This window comes from Myotis lucifugus, unplaced genomic scaffold (assembly GCF_000147115.1).
Source record: "Myotis lucifugus unplaced genomic scaffold, Myoluc2.0 scaffold_14, whole genome shotgun sequence".
NCBI classification, from domain to species: domain Eukaryota; kingdom Metazoa; phylum Chordata; class Mammalia; order Chiroptera; family Vespertilionidae; genus Myotis; species Myotis lucifugus.
The window spans coordinates 3402344-3422015 of record NW_005871062.1 but is presented as its reverse complement, the minus strand read 5'-3'; the positions used below and the strand labels follow the sequence as shown (position 1 = coordinate 3422015).

At 39.8% G+C, this 19672-nt stretch overlaps 1 protein-coding gene across 1 annotated transcript in view; it reads right to left on the bottom strand.

Moving 5' to 3' along the window:
* Positions 1 to 18658, bottom strand: part of FGF12 (fibroblast growth factor 12) — a 244207-nt gene extending 225549 nt beyond the window's left edge. The window contains exon 1 of the mRNA XM_023750476.1: positions 18460 to 18658. Coding sequence (XP_023606244.1) covers positions 18460 to 18658 — 199 coding nt within the window. The remainder of the gene's footprint in view (positions 1 to 18459) is intronic.
* Positions 18659 to 19672: the final 1014 nt, after the last annotated feature.

Genomic DNA, 19672 nt, shown 5'->3' with positions numbered 1-19672 from the left:
CGAAATATAATGCAAGGTCAGATATACCAGGTGTTATGAGGACTATAATTGGAAATCATGCACTAATTCAATTCAGTCTATAAAGGGAGAGATATGACATACAAACACATAATTTCAATACAGTGATAAGGAATAAGTGTTGGAATGAAGGTTGGATTTTAATTAAAAACATCATAAATGTCTTTATAATTTTCAGATATTTCACATTTTTTAAAGCAGCTTGCTATATGTTGTCAGACTGAAATACTATATAAATAAGTACTCAAGTTTAGAAAATGTATTTTAAAATATTCAGTTTTCTTAAAATGAAATGTGAGAAAAAAAGAAAAACAAAATGAGCTAAAACTTTTACTCATATCTTAGGAAATATAAAGCAGTGTCAAACTTTTGTCAATTATTTCCTGATACTGATGTCTGTGATACCTGATTATTAAAAAAGGAGAAGAAAGAGAAGGAGGAGGAGGAGGAGGGGAAGACAAAGACAACCAACAAAAAAAGAAGAAATAATCTTATAATGAAACATAATTGAATGACTAATAAAAGGGGAAAAACTGAATTTAACATCTATTCCACACTTTTCTGAGGTCTGGGACCATCTGACTGAGCAATTCCTCAAGGTGAAGGTTGGGAACTGCTTACATATACTCTAATGCTATACCTTCAGCATGAGAACTTCCTCTTTCTTAATCCTAGATTTTAAAAAGGAAACTAGGCTTTCTGAGTGCTTAATGTTTAATTGACTTCACAAAGTGGAAAAAAACACACACAAACAAAAGCGCTGGGACATGCAACTGTACAGTTTCCCATCTCTATTCCTTTGTTCATGTGCTTACCGCCCACATTTACTCCTATTGAAATCCTTCTCATATTCCTGGACTGGCTCTAATGCGGCACTCAGTGCGGGGGCTGTGGATAAATGCACTAACTCAGAGAGGAGGATAAAGAGATTGATAGAACAAGATCTCAGGAAGTCATAGCCACTGTTAAGCCATTTAAAGGTGCTTTTGTAAGCAATTAGGAAGCTATAAATGTATTTTTGTGGAACTAACATAATATTAAATATGTTTTTGAAAATGTCTGTGTAAGAAATGATCAGGGATTCTAGAAAAGGGAGGTTGAGACACTAGGTGGGAGATTACAACATTCCAGGTTGTCACAAGAAACCCCTAAATCTTGGCAGTGAAAGTAGGGATGGAAAAAGGATAATATGAAACTAAGATTTCTGATTTTCAGTTTATGTGATGTTAGTGACTATACCTAATTCATCTTCTATTCCTTATAGTTCCCAGAAAGTCCTCAGTTAGAGCCTGATGAATAAATGAAGAAATAAAACTTTGCAGAGGTCAAATCAATGAGGTACATGACTGAATATGATGAATAGGGCTTGCATGAACACCAAAAGGACAATAAGAACTACTATCTCCAGACTAGTAAAGTAGTATATCTCTCCATTATATTACTGCACAGACTATACCTGTGAAACTGTGAACAAAGATGTACTCAAAACTCTTAAAATTAAGTACAATAAGACCTTTGAGCATATAGTTTACATTCTGTTGAAATCTACCTGTGAAAGTGCCTCAATCAATCTAGATGAGTCTAGAGACAGTGGTTGGCAAATTCATTAGTCAACAGAGCCAAATATCAACAGTACAACGATTGAAATTTCTTTTGAGAGCCAAATTTTTTAAACTTAAACTATATAGGTAGGTACATTGTTATTAACTTAATTAGGGTATTCCTAAGCTGGCCTTTGCTAAAAACATCCTCAATCTGATTGAGGTACGTTCGCTGAGGTCGACCCCTTCCAACTCTCCCATCCACACTCGTCTTGTATACTTGTTTCAGATAGACGAGTGTGGATGGGTTGGAAGGAGTCGACCTCAGCGAACGTACCTCAAAACAATGTACCTCCCCCCGTGCTGCCTATCCGCCTGCACCACAGCGTCTCCAGTCGCCCGACTGACCGACACCCCCCACCTTCTTCTAACACCACTTCTTCAAAATAGACTAGTCCAGGCCAAAAACTGACTTCTGCGCATGGGCCACGAAGTTTCAATCACACTGTAAGTGCACGCCCACACGTGGTATTTTGTGGAAGAGCCACACTCAAGGGGCCAAAGAGCCGCATGTGGCTCGCGAGCCGCGGTTTGCCGACCACTGGTCTAGACAATGGGAGACTTCATTTAGAATGCAGGCAAAAACCTCTCAGAAAAAAATCCTAAGAGTTTGGTTAGCATAAAAAAAATAAGAAAATGCCTACTGTGAAATTATAAAGTTCTTTTCTCAAAACACAGTATAACAGCAGTCACAAGAAGTTAACCAAATATGACTGTGCAGAGGGCTAACGTGACCTCTTTAAGACCTCACAGAAATTCTAAACTAGACCGAGGGTATTTTACTCTGGTTTATTAGCCCAAATCGGGATTATTACAAGCTCCTCTACATTTATATTGATAAATTGGAGCTTGTCTAGAGACACATAATCAGGATCACCAGCACACCATGCAGTTTTAGATACTATCAATCCTTTTTAGGTGCTATAAATCATAAAAAGTACTTTGTGTTAGACTTGAAATTTAGGGGATAGACCAAGCTTATTTTTAGTGAAATAATGTGGTCAATGTTTCAAAGAAAAAAACTTAATTTCCCTATTTATACTGCAACCATACAGCACAGATAAAGAAATGGAAATAAACTAGATAACTAAAGAACTCTAAAACTGTTCAAGTGAAAAGATAGACTACACGTGAAATTCCTGGTGTGCTGTATTTTCTATGAACCCACAACCTCCTTATGAAAAAGACCTGGCTTTTTCTCTGATGTCCCATACCATGGTACTAGATAGATTATGAGTATAGATTACAAGTAGACAATGGATGTGTGTCAAATAATTGTATGGAAATATAAATAAATAAACAATGGTGATAGAGTCAACGTATTCAAATATCAAGTTAGATAATCTTTAAAGTCCCTTATAATCCTGAGATCTATGATTACAATATTAATGTATATAATATTTTCTTTAATTCTGCTTATGCCCTACCTATGTCTACCCAAGTTGTGGGGTAGAGCTGAGTCAAAAAAGTTCACCTGACAAACTCAGATTTCCCAAAGGATCAATACTATATAATAAAAGGGTAATATGCAAATAGACTGAATGGCAGAACAACCGAACAACCAATCAAAGCGTAATATACTAATAATATGCTAAGGCTGCTCAACTGCTCGCTATGATGTGCACTGACCACCAGGGGGCAGACAGTCAACTGGTCGACCAGTCGCTATGGTGTGCACTGACCACCAGGGGGCAGATGCTCCGGCTGGTAGGTTAGCTTGCTGCTGGTGTCCAGCCAATCAGGACTGAGCCAGATGGGCCGGACTGGACCTGGAGCCCTCCCACGGTTCCTCCCCGGCTCGATCATGCACTAGTGGGGTCCCTCAGCCTGGCCTGTGCCCTCTTGCAATCTGGGACCCCTCGAGGGATGTCGGAGAGCCAGTTTCAGCCCAATCCTGCAGGCCACTCCCCTTGGGAGGGCGCCAGATGCAGGGCTCATGGCTAGCGAGCACTGCTACACCAGCATGAGCCTCTCCCAATCAGGACTGATTGGGCGCGAGCCCACCGCAGGCACACTGGAGATGGGGTGAGTGGGAGCAGCAGGTAGTAGTTGCAGGCGATGTTGGACTGCGGGTTTCAGCCCCATCCCTGCAGGCTACCCAGAGGGACGCCAACAGTTCACAGATTTGTGCACCGGACCTCTAGTACTGTATATAAGAAGATAACTCTAGTGATAGATGTTCAGAGAGCATCTATGTTATTTTTAGTGAAATAACATGATCAGTGCTTTAAAAGATAAAACTGAATTTCCCCCTATGCATATTGTCACCATATTGCACAAATAAAAAATGGAAAAAACTAAAGATGGGAAAGGTTGAATACCAATAATACCCATAAGAACAGGTACTATACATGAATGAAACTCACAGAAACCCTAAAATCACATTTTAGGCAATATTTTTATTATATTGCTCCTTTCTAAATCTTGTGATTTTATCATTATTGGGAACAATTAAACTTCAGCAACTGTCCATAATATAAATGTAATGACTCCTAAGAGTATGATAAGAGTAATATTCAGTATCTTCCTTTATTGATAATGTATTGGTGGAAAATATGTCAATAAGGTGTATACCAAGGTCTGGGAAATCTAAACACCTGATAATTAAGGCATGACTTTCCTCTGTACTATTAATCCAATTCTTATGGCATCCTATAGCATATCAGATTTCCACTGTTTAATTTAAAACTGTTGTGAAACACATTTCATATTAGCCTATCCAAAAATAATACTTCAACTTTCACTCAATATCACATGATTCCTTTTGCTGTCTATTCAGTATTGCTATGTTATCTTGAAGCTGCAATAGTAAATAAACAGAACAGAATATGGCTCCACCATCTTATTAAATCACTTCAGTGCTGAAGTTCAAACTTATGTAATAGTCTACATTGAATGCATAATGAAATGCTAAAAACTAAATAATACAAGGAAAATTTAGAAATACAGTCCATTTGTGTTCAATTAGATTAAAGGATCTAAGAACAAACAAGAAATATAGGAGAGAGAAGTTAAACAAAAATATATTTGTTAATTTTTTTGCTATTCCATTTCATATACTTGTCATATCCAACATATTATTATGCTATCTTATTATATCCAGCATACAGATATCTTAAAATCCTACCACTTTTCCTCTACAAGTTTTAATCTACAAGTTTTAATACAAGAATGATAAAGCTTAAAGAAATCTCAGAAACCATCTGATATTTATTCTGAAAATGAGAAAATTACACTGAAGGGACTTCCCCAAGGTCAAAAAGACTCTGCCTTCAAGTCCAATGTTATTTCTATAACACTATTACCTGAGACTGAATCAAAGGCCTTGTTTGTTCATATTTTCTCAAGAAAAAGGCTAGGTTTCAAAGCAAGCGATAGAATAAACACAGAGGACTGTAGCATACACCGAAGACTTACTTAAAGGTGCTATCAATAGCTTTCCGAGTAAGAGAAGAGGAAAGAAGAAAAGCCAATGAGGTAATAAAGAGTTGACAGGAAAAAAAGCTTTTTCATTAGACCCAATCAATACTGTATTCCCCTATCACTTGGAGCTTTACCAAGGAAAGTAAAACCAGAGTGAATATGTTCCCTCAAGGGTATTTAATACTAAAATGACTTGTTGGTTTCAACTGTAAATGTAAGGACCAGGCATGGTTGAATTTGAAATCAATGGCAAAGGTTATTTATCATTAACCCAATGTTAAGAAACCAAAGCCATTCAAAATAGAAATGGGCCTTTTCTCACATTGGTACACCACTCACTTTCCCTGGGTTTCTGGGGTAAAGACATCAATTAATATAAAGATGATCCCTCTTTGAGCATTCCCATAGAGCATTCCCTTTATAAGTAGTCACTCTGCTGAGAAAGAGAAAAGTATACTGAGTGAAACAGGGCTTGCAAGTGGAAGTTAGGTTGGGGAGGAAGGGAAGGCATGAGATTCTATTTATCTACTGGCTATATGTCAAATGAAAATGAATTTATGATATTTTGGTACTTTCATATCAAATGAAAGTAAATGAATATTAGCCTCATACACTAATTCCTATTCTTGCTCAGCATGTTCATATTTGGGCAGAAATTCCCTGGGAGCTTGACTAGTACTGATGCCGTGGGCAGAATTCATTTCGTTTTAGAGCTATTTCTGACCACCTACTATGTAGAAAGCATGGAAATGATAGAATCCTTTTCCTCCGGGAACTCACACTCCAAAGGCAGAGACATGCACTTATACACTAATTACAACACAAAACAGACTGAACTGCAGAGAATATGGTTACAAAGCCAAATGGAGCCTGGGGCAGGCAGTGATTCATTCTACTTGGGAGGATCTGAGAAGATCTGGCAGAAGAGACTGGAGTTGAGCTGGGCTTCGAACAATGCGCAGGCAGGACTGCAGCAGGGTGATTAAATGAGGGGCTGTGTCTGGGTAAGTAAAACTAGGCGTGGAGGTTAAGGGCATTCCTGGTGGGAACAACTGCAAACTAAAGGAAGTGAAATGGAGAGATGCAGTTAATGTCCTATGAGTGTCAACAAGGCTGGGGTTGGCTACAGCGTTGGTTAGAGAAGGGGTGGAGGAAAAAAAAACTTCATTGTGCAGCCTATTCATGTTGATAATATATCTTAAAACAGCCTGCTCCCAGCCAGGCCTTAAATCCATACATGTATTTTTAAAAGACAGAATGTGGCTAATTTTTTTAAACGAAGGAATTATTGTTTTTCTTAAAATATAGACATGAAAAGAGAAACTTTCCAAGAGAACACAGCAAAACTACAACTTGGGACATAGTAAAACAAATCTGGCCAGAGTTAGCAAATCTTAATTATATACTGCCCCACAGGAAAAAAACAGGGACTTCCTCATTATTGCTGTATCCTGTTCCCAAGCACACGACAAACAAATATTTGATAGATGTCTGGCAATATAACTTGACTACAGATATTTAAAGGGGACTACCCACATTTCAATTGCTCAAGACCAAAAATGGATGAATAGATCTTGCTACCAGCATCTCACAATGTCCCACGAGAGACAGCTGTGGCGTAGCAGTAAGGCACTGGCTTATGCTGAGTTCCAGTGCTTGCTCTCCTTTCCCAGTGGGATAACCTAACTTACACCTTGGAAGTCTCGGTTCCTCAGTTCCCCCTCCAGAAGGTAAGTGATTATAACGAGCCCTGAGTTTTCCAATTCAAACCCACCACATGTTAAGTTGTATATCCCACTCGGTGGACCTTTCAAGGCTGAGGTCACAGATATTCATTCTCAAGTGCATATATGCAATGGCATGAGGCAAAGTCTTAAAGTGCCAATTCTAACAGGAATTTTTAGTAAAAATTGTAGGCATTGTCTGCATTCAATAATGAATCAAGGAGCATGAAGCTTGCTGCTCTCCAGCCTCACCAGCCTCCCCCACCAGCTCCATGGAAACAAGCTTCAGACTGAAAGTGGTTGCCGAGCTTGAGAAAGAGAGTGGGCAGGAGTGTGGTTTAGGTGCAAGTAACAAGAAGGCCAAGGAACCTCCATATTTTCTTAAATATATATTTTTTATTATTGATTTCAAAGAGTAAGGGAGGGGGTGAGAGAGATAGAAACATCAATGATGACAGAGAATCATTGATCAGCTGCCTCCGGTACACCCCACACTGGGGATCGAGCCTAAAACCCAGGCATGTGCCCTGACCAGAATTAAACTGTGACCTCCTGGTTCATAAGTTGAGCCACACCGGCTAGTTGGAATCTCCAACTTCAGGTTCCCAACCAAGACAGTGGTCCCATTAACATAACCTAATTATAGAAGCCCAATAGTAACCCAGAAATGCAGCTTATGAACACCTCAAAGAAGGGAATTTTTTGTAAACACTAGGAAAAGCATGATTTTAAAGTGACTCTCTTCTTTGGTGCTGCTTTCCTCGTGACCTGTAGGTAAAGCGAGAGGAGTATGCAGACCTCTCAGGATACCATAGCTGCAGAATGTGGAGGCAGCCCAGCCAAGATGCGGCCAATTACTTGACTGAGCAAAAGCTGTAGAGGATAATGGTTCAGCCCTGGGACCTGTTGGGGAAAGACAGGTTCAGCAAGGAGGCTAACAGGAACCCTCCCTACTGTTCCAGAAGAGAAGGTAAATCTTCTCCAAGCTCCAATGGGATATCTCACAGAAAGAGGACTGTAGAGGAAACGTGTTTCTTCAATGTAACTTCCTTTCCTAAAATTCTGAGCTTCTGGACCATCACCTCTTATACTAATTGCCCACCTCCTCATGGCTATGCTCCGGTTGCAAAAAATCCAGGGCAGTCTTCCTTTAAAGCAATAAAACATGACAACACCACAGCTTTAACTCTCTCCATAGTAACGTACATTTCCTTGGAATTGGAGATTTTTCCTATTTGCCATCAGTTTATATTAATTTCTCATACACTAACCAACCTTTATTTCTGTTCTAGCCTCTTAAGGTGATTTTGGGTGGCTATCCTTTCTTAAAGTCTTCTCCCCAACATAATATCACAAGTGGAATGAATATTATGTGGACAACTCATCTAGAGCTATTTATCTCAAAACAGAATCTGACACTTATTCCAACCAGGAAATTTGAATATGGTTCCCTGCTTTGAGTACTTATTTAAATTTTAGCCCAGGTTTTTAATTATTTGAGGGGTATTAGCTGATTGTAGGGCACTGTGAAGGAAATCAGGGTCATCTTTTGAATTCCCAAATTAAAATATAACATTTATATCACTAGTAGCAATAACAATATATATTCTAGACATTATTAGTTATTTTCCTTGTATAATAACTTGAACAATCTCATAGTTTTTCTCTCCTGAATCTCTTTGACACTTTGTTTTAATCCCTTTTTATTTTAGGCTTAAAAATGTCTAAAACACTAAAGCATGTTGGATTTAATTACTAATCCTTGAAGGAAGAGAAGAGACCTAAATTGAGGTCAAAAGAAATAAGACTGATATATTAGACAAAGACATGTTAGTAGTACACTGCAGGTCATTAAACCATGGAATACAATTGGGAACATCCTAAACAGCAGACTTGGAAAAAATGTTATACTTCCTTTGTAAGTAGGAAGCAGGAAGCAGATGAGTATTTCATGTCTCTCGTCATGAGTGTGTCTCCTGGGAGAGGGGGCTATTTTATTGACTTTTCATGCTAAGAAGGCCCTTCGATATCCTTTAATATAGTTTTCCTGTTTTTCATAGAAAGAAACTGAGGTCCATTTTCCAGTGCTGGCAGAGTATAAAAACAAGCAGATTAGGAAAAACAAGCCTGAGTTCAAACCCAGAATCTACTTGGAACTAGTCTTGTGAACTTGAGAAGCTCTTGGGAAGCTCCAGGCTTGCTAGACCTCAGCATTCTCACATGAAAACTGGAGACACTAACTTACTAGTAAGAATCCTCTTCCTCTTGCTGTAAAAGTATGATTCACTGAGTCGGCTTGTCATTTACTCATTTATTTACCAGTGACGGAGGACCTGCAGTGACACAAGCAGGATGCTAAGCACAGAGAATCTAGTGAGGAACAGGGCACAGGTCCTGTCCTTAGGAACCAGCATGATAGTTAGGAAGATGAGGCACACAGGCATATCACATAAAGAGGCTCAGGTTTTGGACACCATTAAACACTTGAAAGATTTAACAATAAGCAAAAGGAAGGAATCATCATTATAACTAAAATTGGTGTACACAGTTTCTAGGCCTCATGAATGTGTTCCTTGCGTCATAAATAATTATTCCATTCATTAAAGGCATTAATAAATGGAATCATTATTTTTATAATACATATTTTTTATTGATTTCAGAGAGGAAGGGAGAGGGAGAGAGACAGAAACATTAATGATGAGAGAGAATCATTGAGAGGCTGCCACCTGCCCACCCCCTACTGGGGATCAAGCCAGCAATCTGAGCATGTGTCCTGATCTGGAAGTGAACAGTGACCTCCTGGTTCAAGGGTCGATGCTCAACCACTGACCCACACAAGCTGGGCAGAATCATTATTTTTGGTATAAGAGCTACAAGATATGAAATGCTATTTATGTCAATTATATCTTAATAAAAATTATAAGCCAATTAAATGTTAACTGTAATATCATTTTTTAATGAAACAAAATGACTTATTTTCCAAAACAAGAGAAAAATGAGTGAAAAGCAATTTATATATTTGTAAATCTCTGACAATAGAAATCAACTAGATTCTCAAGTCTGCTTCTGTATTTAATCTCCTGCTATACTTTGTTTTGGTTTAAGTATGAAAATGTAACCTGATATATGGTTGAAAAAGGAGGGAAATTAGAATAGCCCTTTTAGATTGTGGATATATCATAGGGTCTCTGGAAATTCCAATAAATACTTAGAATGAGTAAAAAATAATAATTATTATTATTATTAAAAGTTATTATTATTAAAAGTTATTATGAAAATAGTTTTGACCTTGTGGACACACTGAAAGGTTTGCAAGTTGCCCCCAGAACCTCTGTACCACACTTTGAGAACTGCTTACCCAGACTGATGCCCCAAAGCTTTTTGATTACTTTGCTTTTATTAGGGCTCCCTTGCAATCCATTCTCCTCTCCAAAGCCATAGCATTTATTTAAAAATCAAAGTCACATTATATCACCCCCCTACTTCTAACTCTTCTCTGGATCCTAGATTAAAATTTGAAATCCCTCCAAAGGATTTTAAGCTCCTGCACAACTATGCCCTTGGCTATCTTTCCAACATCACCTGTGCCCCTTGCTCTCATTATTCAAGCTGTCCTTCAATTTCCTCAAAAGCACTGAACTCTTTCTCACCTTGATCTTCATGCAAGTTGTTCTCTCTGCCTTGAACATTCTTCCATCCTCTTTGCTTGCATCATCCTTCAGAACTCAGTTTAAATAATTTCCTCATGTGATTGATAAGAAGTATATATAGATTTGGTCTTCATCCCTGTTTCTGGCACTGAGCTCCTAAAACCCTTGGAATTTCCTAAGTGATGACAGTGATAAGATGTCTTTCTTATATTAATTAGGTGATTTTTGGACCAAAACTAAGGATAGGGGCTAGTTGCCAGGAGAACCAACCAACTGATGAAAAGATTGGAACTTCAGTCCACCCCACAGCTCAAGGAAGGAAGAGGCGCTGGAAGTTGAATCAGTTACCAGTGGCCAATGATTCAATCATACTTATGTAATGAAGCCTCCATAGAAACCCAAAACGGACAAGTTCAAAGAGCTTCCTGGTTGGTGAGTACTAAGAGATTTGTGGAGAGTGGGGCTCCTGGAGGGGCATGGAAGCTCCACACCTTGACCCCATACCTTGCCCAAAGCATCTCTTCTACCTGGCTTTTCCTAAGTTATATTCATTTATTGTAAAGGAATGATCTAGCAAGTGAAATGCTTCTCTGAGTTCTGTGAGCCAATCTAGCAAATTATTTGAACCTGAGGAGGGAATCATGGGAACCTCTAATTTATAACCAGTAGGTCAGAAGTAGAGGAAATAACCTGAACTTGCAACTAGCTTCTGAAGTCTAAGGAGAGGGTCCAATTCATAGTTGGTTAGAACATAGGTGACAGCCTAGACTTGGGAAAGGTGTCTGATTGGGGCAGGGGGAGTTGCCTTGTGGGACTGAGCCTTGAACCTATGGAATCTGACACTATCTTCATTGTAAGACTCACAGCTGGTGTCTGAGAAGTTCTGTTGGTGTGGGAACTGCCCCACCCTTCCTCCATTGGAATTGGGTATTAGATAACCTTTTACTCAGAGGGACACTTCCTTACTAAATGCTAGAGATATCTTCATTTTAGAAACCAGAAAACTGAGACTCAGAGATATTAAGAAACTTGCCTAATGTTCTTACAAATACTATTTCCAAAATTTGAATTCAGATTCCACACCAAAGTCCATGTATTTAATTGCTCTAGTACACTGTCACTTAAACAGAAATTAAAAAAAAAAGATTAAATGCTACAGGGCTCTCCTGACCCTGGTATTAACCTCTTTACTTTAAAAAACATCTGAGGTAATTGTTTATGTTCACAGTCAAGAAAGTCTGCCCCTGTGGACCCGAGTCTCACAACAAGTGCTTAGGTGCCCCAAGTGGCACCTCTTGATAGCTCTAAGGCCTCTGGCATGCAGAGAGAGACTTGTCAGCCAGGTGCTTGGCACCAGCACATAACAACATTGCCTCAGTACTGTTTCTTCAGTTCTGGCCTGAAGACTTTGATGAGTCTCCACTTCCCTCCTCCTCCTCACTTGAGACACCCTCTGGAGGCTCTAGATCAGACACACAGCAAAGCAAATGTGTCATCACACTCCACAATTCCTTGAACTCTTCACTGGATTCCCCCCAACAACAATTTCCGTTGTGAAACAAGTGAGATCTTCAGATTCAGCCTTCTTACTAAAGGTGGTGGAAGATAAAGACAGATGACCTGCAGTGTGGGGGCTGGGTGTCATGGCACAGCTTAGCCAGTTCCTGACTCCTTAAACCTGAAACAAGTCTTTCTGCCACTTATCTGAGTTTTCTCATTTCAAAGATGGGACAAACTATATCAGTGGATCACTATACAGTGATGTATTATAGAATTGTACACTTAAAACTCACATAATCTTATTAACCAATTTCATCCCAATAAATTTAATTTTTTTAAAAAAAGAAAAGAGTAAAATATAAATAAAAATTCAAAACAAACAAAAACATAAAATATAAAAGGCACAAAAAATGTGAAGAAATTGTACATCCTGAAGTCATTTAGTAGTCAGTTGTTATATTTAGGAGCTATTATTATACATGATTAATTTACAGATATTTTGCACCTAAGGAGGTGGCTTCAGAATCAGAGCCCTTTACATGAGGCGCATCTTCCTTTTGGGCAACAAGTAAAGCTCTGCAGTGTGATTGGTAAGCTGTGAATAGAACCCAAAAGTGCAGTATATTACAGGGGTCCCCTATGTTTAATGAGTCTGTCTTTCAGAGTTTTCATCAAATATAGGGTGTCAAAAAATGTATACACACTTTAACAGCTGATAACTCACTTAATTTTCACTCCTTCTCAGGTTTAACTGATTTGAAATAATGAGTGAAACCAGGCTAAGCTTTGAACAAGGGAAATTTATCCTAAAATGCCACTAAACTTTTCTTTATGAGGATACATAAAAGAGAAAGTTTACAGTACAAAACTGGCAACAGCCAAGGGATTGAGGGTGCACAAATACCGAGCGAAATGATTCTAGATGTTTGCTATTGCATTGCATCCCGTATCAGCAGTGCTTGGATCAGAATGGTCATCAGTTTGAAAACAGACATTGACAAAATAAATTATTCAATTCTGTAGATTATTTTAAATTTTGAAAATGAACTGTATGCTAATAAACACTGACCTTATAATCATTCAAAGTGTGTATATATTTTGGGGGACACCTTTTATATTATAATTCCAGAAGGAAAATATATATAGCAAATATATATTTTGTTGAAGCACTCAAGAAAGAGACAAGAAAAAAGTAGTCATTATTAACAAATTTTCCTAACCACATCAACATTGTATATAATATCTGTGCATAAATATGTTCTCACCTAGAACAAAAGCAAGGTGGTGTGATCCTAGTAAACCCAGTATTTTTTTAAATATAATTTTATGACACAAAGCTTTCATTTCTAAAGGTCTTACAAAAATACTCCTCTTGCTTCTTCAAATACAAAGACTGCCTCATTTCCAGCAAATTGTTTTTCTATTTCTGTTCAAGAATATCAACTTCATTAAAACTTTAAAAACATAATCCTGAGTTATGGCTTGATGAGATCTTTGTGGGATCAAAGAAAAGAAAAAAAAAGAGAGAGAGAGAGATGGAGAGACCACAGTGCCTACTATTTTATAGTGTTCTGACAATGGAAACATAATTTGTTGATGAATATGCACTACTGTAGAAAAAAGAATTTAAAAATACATGCAAAACATCATTTTAAACCCTAGAGTGGGTTTCTGAAGAGAAAAGTGTGGTTTTTGTTGTTATTTTTAAACAGACAGCAAGACAAATATTTAATTATACTGACTTTGTAGTTCAGACAGGAGTCACACTTTTAAAAGAGAAAATGCAATAAAAGTGCTTGCTACTCATGTAAAATATCACTTGTTGTATGAATCTATTCTTGATGTGTATATGAGCCAAAATTATTTCAATTTATAAAAATCTGATTTATATTCCATAAATAACATGAGTAAGCATCATTTCCCCATTTTCATCAGTTTTCTTCTTGAAGTTTCGATTTTCTATCTAAAAGGATGTATTTGATAGTAAAAAGTTGAATGAGTGTGCTATTAAATACTATACATTTACCAATACAAGTTGGAATAATACTAAAATATTTTGAGTATCCATAATTTTATTACAGTAGAAACAAAAACTCAGAAAAAATAGACAATGAAAAGCAATAAAAATTATAATATCCTCTTGTATTTATTGTATCCACTCAGTGTAAATATACTACATCATCTATATTTATATGTATTTTTTAAATCCTCAACTAAGGATATGCTCATTGATTTTTTGAGAAGAGAAGTGGGGGGGGCAGGAAAGACAAAGAGAGAAATTTTGATGGGAGAGAGAAGCATGGACAGGTTGTCTTCAGTACATGCCCCAATTAGGGACAAACCCACAACCTAGGTAAGTGCCTGACAGGGAATCAAACCTGCGACCTTTTGGTGTCTGGGATAACGTTCCAACCCACTTAGACACACCAGCCAGGGCAATATACTACATCACTTTTAAAAAGGGAGGAGCATATAAAGCCAAATACTTCATTTATGAAAAATATATAATTTACTTAGCCAATGAATTTTCTGATTGCTGAGTTTTTTAATGCTCTAATTTGAGGGGAGAAATTAAATTCTATAGGAAAATAATAAAACCACAAAATCACTTCAAATACACAGATTTAGGTTTGTCTAGTTACTCTGTACTTTCCAGAAAGGCATTCATTTGAAAAATGAAAGAGTGACACTGGATGACCTCCATCCAAGGTTCATGGCCGCTCCAACATTCAGAGATTCTATCAACACCCTTCTTTTCACTGTGAGTGCTAGCCATTACCTGTAGTAACTTCGCAGTCAAAACATAAATACTTTGAAGTCAATCATTTGTATTTCTATTCAAAAGTAAAATAAATGTAGGAAACAAATAAGCTATGTAATTCACATGGATGCACTAATAGGTGAGATATAGCAAATTAAGTAGTATCAACATTTAAGGAAATATTCTAGCTGGCTTGGCTCATACAGGTATTTCACACATACATAACGACTCAAACAATGACCATAGAATGCTTCTTCCTATATTGGAAAGTGAACAAAGAGAAATGTTCTAAAGGCTTTTTTATGGTTCAATGACCTCAGCCAACTTGCCAGCTTACGGTCTTCAACATTTCATTTTGAAAGAGCTACAGCCCACACAATGCCTAGGGAGCTAACTATTCCTATGCTGGATGTATGTCTTCACTACTGGATTTATTTCTATAATGCATGCTAGCTATAGGATGGTCATTTTAGAACCCAATTGCCTGACTTAACCTATGTCTCCCTCTACAAGTAACCTCCTCTATCCCACCCTATTCCTATTCTAATTACAAAATAATAATGACAATAACCTGGTCAGTGTGGCTCAGTTAGTTGGGCATCCCTTGCACAGAAAGATTACCAGTTTGATTCCTGGTCAGGGCTAGATCCCTGAAAGAGGGCTTGCAAGGGGCAGCTGATTGATGTTTCACTCTCATAGCAATGTTTCTTTCTCTCTCTCTCTCTCTCTCTCTCTCTCTCTCAAAAAAAAAAAATCTATTAAAAATTAAAAACAACAATATTAACAGAACAACAATTCCTAATAGTAAAAAAAATACACAAAATTATTCCCATCCTTTGAGAGAGGACACCTAGTTCTTCATCTTACTTTTTTTCTGTGTTGTGTTGCAAAGAGCGCAGGCAAGAAAAATCAATTTGATCTAGTTCTAGTCCCAATTTTGCCACAGTATAGCTGTGTAAGCTTGTATAAACCACCAACTCTGACTCTAGGATTTCTCATATAAGCAAGAGTTTTGCTACACAATCCCAGGGTAAGCCATCACATTGCTCCAGGGATGACATTCACGAAGTATCTGATGTGAACCATGGCCCTGTAACTGTGTGATGTGAGGTCCACCCTGCCAGTTCTCATCACATTTTCATTCTGCAATATCATGATTCTTAAAGCTGAGACCTTCACCGTGTAATTTCAGTACTCCCACTGCATTTATCAAGTTTCAATATTGGACATATCAAACTCGGTGAGCTATGACAAGAGATTGAGAGACACAGAATGTGTCAGATCTGAAATCAGATATACAACCATGGCCTTTCCCATTCAATACTTAGCTCAGTTTCACTGTCTCAGCCTCAATCCCTGGAAAGTCTTGGCAATGAAATATGACCACTGTACCACTGGTGATTCAATTTGAAGTTCACAAGGATATGGGTTAGTGAGTTCAAGAATAACTTAAATATTAAGTGAACATAATATCAAAGTCCTTATAAAACAGGTGCTCTCAAATAGTTTTCTTTCTGGTGTTTAGCAACTTCCTCCCAATCCAGTTGAAGAATCCTCTCTGAAACTGAGATGTGGAAGGTGCTATCTCCCTATAAATAGGCTCATGCCCTGTTATCTGAATCATGGTTGCTGACAGCAAATCAGAAGATCAATTATTTGGCTTTGTTAGTAAAGATGATAGCACACCATTGTCTTCCCAGAAAGCTTTCTGGTAACCCACACTCACATTCTTCTAAGCTAAGCTGCAGCAAACTAAGTCCCTGGTGTACAGATACATGCATGTCACCCTTGCATTGGGCCTGTCTGGACAGGTATTGTCATCTTTCTGCCAGATTATTACTGTGACACTTTTGCTAAAGGAAGTCACCAGTCAGGATCCTCTCTGCCAAGATGTATACTAAGTAGATGAAAAAGAGGAGCAGATTAAAGGAACACTGAAGAAAACATTAAACTCAGCAATTCCCTCAAATTCTCTATTTTCTAATGAGATGCTAAGAAAAGGGCCACAGGAAGCAATTTCCCTATGCAAAAGTCAGCCATGCAAACAGCTCATCTGCAAATCAACTTCAACAAAGATGAGGTGAGTTTACCTTATCCATTCATACATACAATCCACCTGTCATTTTTATTAGCTAGTTTTGAACTGAGGAGGCTGAGGAGGATCTATTCGCAAATATCGTGTAATTGTCCTAACTACAGTGCACAACATATTTCAGAGACTGAGACATAAGAATCACATTGAATTCAGAGGCTTGAAGTTCCTTGTAGACTACATAAGCCCTGAGAGAAGATGGCCCCCAAAGGATCACTGCACAATACCAGGGAGTTTATTTTCCCATTATTCACTGTGCAGAGGCAACCCTGGTTTTTGCATAAAGCTTCAACTCATGAAATTAATTGGATGCAAAATAACAGAGACTTTAGTAGCTCCTGCCTGGGGATCATAATGATTTGGTTTACTCCTGACATTTACTATTTTATCAACATCACAGAATAAGAAAAGGAGCCCACTACAAAGAAAATAATGTCATGAAAATCTAATGGAAGAATGAGATGAGATGGCTTCTTCACAAGACTTAATCCCAAATTTCTAAATTAATTGTTAAATCCCAACTGTCTAAACTTTCCAAGCATTTTCCTCACCCCAATTGAACCTGGCCCATATGCCTCATTCCTGGAACCCAGGAGAACATCACGGGGTTGCAAAGATCCAACCTAAACGAGTCCACTAATCACAGAATAGAAGCTTTCTTTCTGGGCAGCACTTCCTTTCAGTCATCCACAGTATGGACAGAATATGTGCAGATTATAAATGACCCAGCAGGCCACACCCAGAGGACCAAAAAAGTCTGGTGGAGGCACAGACCTGGGCAATTCTGCTTTTATTCTCTCAAGCTGGGACACTGGCCTGGCTTGAGCTGGGACCAATCACTCTGAAACTCCAGGGATCCAATTTCCCTTTGTAAACAGACACACAGTATGGACCAGCCATTAGAATTAAGGGCCAAATAAGAGAATCAGCCTCAGAAAGGCCTGCCAAGGAAATACCTAAGTCTAAAGTTTTCTTTCCCCTCCCTGCGACCAAACTGCAGATACTATGTTTCCCCCTTACTGTCTCAAAAGTAAGTGTGAGTGTACAAACAATGGGAGTAACAAGGCAGAAAAGTTAATGAGCAGAGTCCTTGGAAACCGTGAGAGTAGCTGGCGGTAGAGCATAGGGAAAGGAGGTCTATGTGAAAGGGCATGTGGGAACATGGGGAGGTGAGAAATTGACAGGAAGATCAGAATGGTGCAGTATCATGTGTTGCTGGAGAAAGAGTTAGAAAAAGAGAATAAATTTAAGCTTGTCTGATGTCTACTAAGGGTCTATTATGAGTCATAAATATGCTAAGTAGGATGAGATATAGGGATAAAGGGCTTATTTATACTTAGGTTCTCAGTTAGGTAATATAAGTGATGGATGGATGGATGGATGGATGGATGGATGGATGGATGGAGAAAAAATGAATGAGGAGGTGCCCTGAAGGATTCTACAGGCTACATGTGCAGAACTCTCATCCTAGGCAAACCATAGGTACAGCAAGGTATAAGGTGTTTCTCCAAATATGGGACAAGAAGCTATTAACTGAAAGAGGGTGACAGATGTCTGAAAATTAAGAAAGAGGGGGGGGGGCAGAATGGAAGGGAATACTGGTTCCCTTCCATGCCTGTTCCCAGGTGTTTTGCGGAAGGGGAGGAGGGTGTCAGCCTCTGGGGAGCCCATTGTCGGGGTTTCTACTGACCTGGTCTCCGCCTCACTGGCCTCTTGCGGCCGCTGCAGAAGCGCACTTTGCTGAATACCCCGAGGACGTGCCTTTCGCACAAGGAGCGCCCGTCTTTGCTGGGGCTGGAGCGGCGCTTGGAGGCCGACACCCGGTCGCTGTTGGACTCCCTGGCTTGTCGCTTCTGCCGGATCAGGGAGCTGGCTATAGCCGCAGCCATAGCGGCTCAGTGAGGGACACCGGCCCTGGGCTCCACTGCGCCCTCAGGATTGCTCTCCGCTGGGGCTAGGGCAGGACCCCGGGGCCTGGAGGCGCGGGAGGCAGTGCTAACGTTTGAAAAGGCTGCAGTTCCGAAAACCCGCGCCCACAAGGTTTATCAGAGTCTGGGCGGCAGCGCCAAAACGTGTGAGAATCCAGATGTAAACTTCCCCCAACAGCTGGCGGAGGGGGCGGGGGCGGGGCGCTCCCAGGCCTTCCTGCTAACTAGACTCGTGAGCCCCGAGCGATCAGCGTCCAAGGGGCTCTGGGGAGTTTGGTCACCCCGCCTTCAGAGTACCCAGTGGAAGGGAAGAAAGGTGTGCAAAACACTCAGCCGTGCCCCTTTTGCAGAGGCGCAAGCGTTGTACGGTGTCCAAAGTATTATCTACACAGACATCAGACAAAACCCGGTTAGAAAGCAGGGTCTGGCCCAGGCACGGAGGCTTGCCCCCGTGGACAATACTTAAAAAGTGAATAAAACGTTCCTTTCGAGAACAAGCCACCAACCGCAAGAGAGAAGGCGAGCAAGGCAGCAATTTAACTCCCTGCGGCCCGCAGTTCTGGAGATGAGGAGGTCCTTCCCGGCGGGGTGAGGTCTGAGAACTGCATCGCTCCAGCCGCCTTTCTCACATTCGGAGAGGCGCGCAGTGGGAGCGGTGAGCAGGCGGCAGGGCAGGGGCTCGGGGAGGGGGCAGCTAGGAACCTCTGCGGTGAGCGGACTCCCCGCCAGCCAGCAGCGCTGCAAAGAGGGCAGGAGGCTGGGGCGGAGGGAGGGAAGAGGGGCTGGGGAGGAAGGAGAGGGAGAGGGAGGGTGGGAGGAAGGGAGATCCTCGAGGGCTAGGCGCTCCTCAGGGAGCCACCCGCGGGAGCGGGGATACCGGGGTCCCGAGAGCGGGTGCTCTTTCTTTTCCGCTCGCTTTCTGGCAGGAAACGGGCACAGTCGGTGAGTATTTAGGGAATCCTAAATCTGGAATGA